The 3,923-nt window shown below is 44.4% G+C and overlaps 2 protein-coding genes across 2 annotated transcripts; one reads left to right on the forward strand and one right to left on the reverse strand.

Annotated features, from left to right (window-relative positions):
- The first annotated feature begins 739 nt into the window (after positions 1 to 739).
- On the forward strand, positions 740 to 2,432 carry LOC119562435 (dynein heavy chain 3, axonemal-like). Its single transcript, XM_037875620.1, has 4 exons — positions 740 to 797; positions 859 to 1,031; positions 1,614 to 1,781; positions 2,349 to 2,432. Exons 1-4 carry the CDS (start codon positions 740 to 742, stop codon positions 2,430 to 2,432), a joined length of 483 nt encoding a protein of 160 aa, XP_037731548.1.
- Positions 2,433 to 3,165: 733 nt separating this feature from the next.
- LOC119562436 (dynein heavy chain 3, axonemal-like) lies at positions 3,166 to 3,608 on the reverse strand (the record flags this gene model as incomplete). Its single annotated transcript, XM_037875621.1, has 2 exons — positions 3,166 to 3,290; positions 3,509 to 3,608. Coding segments are annotated over 2 exons (225 nt in total), but the record flags the coding sequence as incomplete, so codon positions are not given.
- Positions 3,609 to 3,923: the final 315 nt, after the last annotated feature.

The following is a 3,923-nucleotide window of genomic DNA, read 5'->3' on the forward strand; positions in this document are numbered from 1 at the left end:
CTTGTCCAGCGATGACGGCTAATGGTCCTCGTTTCTCGCGAAGCTCCAACATAAAGGTTTTTAATATGCATGAGCACGTGACATTGATTTTTCTCTCCATGGTTTTTTCCCTACTCCTTTTGTGCCACGGTCTTTTTCAATTTTCCCGCTTTTAGACAGCTGACAGGACATTTTCCTGGCTCTTTAGATATTTTACCATATTTAGCTGAAATCTCTGCACTTTGTTTCTAGTACCGTGTTAACATTCTGGACGACTGGAATGCCCTGTGCCTGCGCAAACACATTCCCAGCAGCGAAACCTTCTCCCTGGCCACCACTTTGGGTCATCCGATGACAATTAGAGCCTGGTCCTTGGCTGGTCTGCCGGCAGATAATTTTTCGGTGGAGAATGGCATCATAGTGACCAACTCCAGTCGTTACTCGCTGCTCATCGATCCACAGGGTAAGTTATTAAATCACACTATGCATGTATACATATATCATATGATATGATATGATTTGGTGTATGTTATCATGTCATATGTTATCATATATCATATCATATCATATCATATCATATCATATCATATCATATCATATCATATCATATCATATCATATCATATCATATCATATCACATTATGTGTCATATATTATCATTAAGATCGTAATCCCTTGCAGTGCAAGCCAACAAATGGATCAAGAATATGAGAAGAACAACAACGGCCTGAAGGTGATCAAGCAGAGCGATGCCAACTACATGCAGTTTTTGGAGTTGGCCATAACCTTTGGTCAACCCGTGCTTATAGAGAATGTGGGTGAGTTCCGGTGGGGACATCTGCGATGCATGAACTTTATTCTTTTTCCCCCACTCCCAAGGTGAAAAGCTCGACTCGAATCTGACGCCCATTCTGGAGAAGAACATCATCAAACACAAGGGCGGTGTGTTTATCAAGAGCGGCGACCAAATGATAGAATACAATCCCAACTTTCGTCTTTACATAACGACCTGTCTCCGCAATCCGCGTTATCCGCCGGAAGTGATGGTTATGGTAAGTTGTCCAAAAAAAAAAAGTGTATAATAAAGGGAGAGCTCCAGTCTGGAGTCTTCAGTCTGCGGCAATGATGACGTTAGTTGTGTAATAAAACGACCAACTTAAATTGATATTTGGAGGATGCGATGCAGCGCAGCAGGCGCTGGGATATGCAAATTTTCGTTGGCATTGACGATGATGTGGATGTGGCTGTGGATGGGGCTGTGGAATGGTGATGTACGTGCGAGGTGGCTGCATAACTAGCAGCCAAAGCCCCGACATCGAGGACATCTATCCCAATGCTCGCCTGCTCATCCTGCTCCTCCTCGACGTGTTTATAAATTTTTTCCAGCTTTTCGCTCCTGCTGCCGTTTGCCATCGCTTTTTATGCTGCAACTGTTGTCAGCAGTTTTCCCTTTAACCATCTCTATTTTAGCCAGCCCAACTCCCACACAATTTTTCTCTTTTTGTGGCACATTGTGTGTTTATTTTGAGTTTTCCTTCCATTTACGTGCCACTCTCGGTGGTGGAACCACTCTGCCACCCATGCCACCACCACTGATCCTGTCCTGCCTTCTCCATTTTTTCTCCTCTGTTTAGGTAACAGTATTAAATTTCATGATAACGGAGCAGGGATTACGCGAACAATTGCTGGCGATTGTGGTGGCTCACGAGCGTCCCGATTTGCAAGAGAAGAAGGAACAATTGATTATTGAGTCCGCAAGGAATCGTGATGCATTGTACACCATCGAATCGAAGATATTAGAGGTAAGGCTCTTTGGCTGCTCCTGGTCGTCCTGATATTCCTGCTAGTCCTGCTAGTCCTGCTGATTCTGCTCCTTCTGCTGCTGTTGGCATAATAAATGTTTTTATTCCCTCGCATGCTCTTTGAGCACTCCGGCAGTTGCCATTCCAATCCGTTGGCCATGCTCCGCAGATTCAATTAGAGCCCGGCCAGCAATTTAAATTGCTGGCCGGCTCTAATTGAATCTGCGGAGCATGGCCAACGGATTGGAATGGCAACTGCCGGAGTGCTCAAAGAGCATGCGAGGGAATAAAAACATTTATTATGCCAACAGCAGCAGAAGGAGCAGAATCAGCAGGACTAGCAGGACTAGCAGGAATATCAGGACGACCAGGAGCAGCCAAAGAGCCTTACCTCTAATATCTTCGATTCGATGGTGTACAATGCATCACGATTCCTTGCGGACTCAATAATCAATTGTTCCTTCTTCTCTTGCAAATCGGGACGCTCGTGAGCCACCACAATCGCCAGCAATTGTTCGCGTAATCCCTGCTCCGTTATCATGAAATTTAATACTGTTACCTAAACAGAGGAGAAAAATGGAGAAGGCAGGACAGGATCAGTGGTGGTGGCATGGGTGGCAGAGTGGTTCCACCACCGAGAGTGGCACGTAAATGGAAGGAAAACTCAAAATAAACACACAATGTGCCACAAAAAGAAGAAAAATTGTGTGGGAGTTGGGCTGGCTAAAATAGAGATGGTTAAAGGGAAAACTGCTGACAACAGTTGCAGCATAAAAAGCGATGGCAAACGGCAGCAGGAGCGAAAAGCTGGAAAAATTTTATAACACGTCGAGGAGGAGCAGGATGAGCAGGCGAGCATTGGGATAGATGTCCTCGATGTCGGGGCTTTGGCTGCTAGTTATGCAGCCACCTCGCACGTACATCACCATTCCACAGCCCCATCCACAGCCACATCCACATCATCGTCAATGCCAACGAAAATTTGCATATTCCCAGCGCCTGCTGCGCTGCATCGCATCCTCCAAATATCAATTTAAGTTGGTCGTTTTATTACACAACTAACGTCATCATTGCCGCAGACTGAAGACTCCAGACTGGAGCTCTCCCTTTATTATACACTTTTTTTTTTTTGGACAACTTACCATAACCATCACTTCCGGCGGATAACGCGGATTGCGGAGACAGGTCGTTATGTAAAGACGAAAGTTGGGATTGTATTCTATCATTTGGTCGCCGCTCTTGATAAACACACCGCCCTTGTGTTTGATGATGTTCTTCTCCAGAATGGGCGTCAGATTCGAGTCGAGCTTTTCACCTTGGGAGTGGGGAAAAAGAATAAAGTTCATGCATCGCAGATGTCCCCACCGGAACTCACCCACATTCTCTATAAGCACGGGTTGACCAAAGTTTTGGCCAACTCCAAAACCTGCATGTAGTTGGCATCGCTCTGCTTGATCACCTTCAGGCCGTTGTTCTTCTCCATATTCTTGATCCATTTGTTGGCTTGCACTGCAAGGGATTACGATCTTAATGATAATATATGACACATAATGTGATATGATATGATATGATATGATATGATATGATATGATATGATATGATATGATATGATATGATATGATATGATATGATATGATATATGATAACATATGACATGATAACATACACCAAATCATATCATATCATATGATATATGTATACATGCATAGTGTGATTTAATAACTTACCCTGTGGATCGATGAGCAGCGAGTAACGACTGGAGTTGGTCACTATGATGCCATTCTCCACCGAAAAATTATCTGCCGGCAGACCAGCCAAGACCAGGCTCTAATTGTCATCGGATGACCCAAAGTGGTGGCCAGGGAGAAGGTTTCGCTGCTGGGAATGTTTTTGCGCAGGCACAGGGCATTCCAGTCGTCCAGAATGTTAACACGGTACTAGAAACAAAGTGCAGAGATTTCAGCTAAATATGGTAAAATATCTAAAGAGCCAGGAAAATGTCCTGTCAGCTGTCTAAAAGCGGGAAAATTGAAAAAGACCGTGGCACAAAAGGAGTAGGGAAAAAACCATGGAGAGAAAAATCAATGTCACGTGCTCATGCATATTAAAAACCTTTATGTTGGAGCTTCGCGAGAAACGAGG

The sequence above is a fragment of the Drosophila subpulchrella genome, unplaced genomic scaffold (genome assembly GCF_014743375.2).
Source record: "Drosophila subpulchrella strain 33 F10 #4 breed RU33 unplaced genomic scaffold, RU_Dsub_v1.1 Primary Assembly Seq469, whole genome shotgun sequence".
NCBI lineage: Eukaryota > Metazoa > Arthropoda > Insecta > Diptera > Drosophilidae > Drosophila > Drosophila subpulchrella.

Excerpts from the sequence above, each read along its gene's own strand:
- LOC119562435 (XM_037875620.1), top strand. The coding sequence starts at position 740 with ATGCAGTTTTTGGAGTTGGCCATAACCTTTGGTCAACCCGTGCTTATA. Across the intron at positions 798-858 it reads CGTGCTTATAGAGAATGTGG|GTGAAAAGCTCGACTCGAAT; the intron begins GTGAGTTCCGGT and ends CCCACTCCCAAG. Across the intron at positions 1,032-1,613 it reads CGCCGGAAGTGATGGTTATG|GTAACAGTATTAAATTTCAT; the intron begins GTAAGTTGTCCA and ends TCCTCTGTTTAG.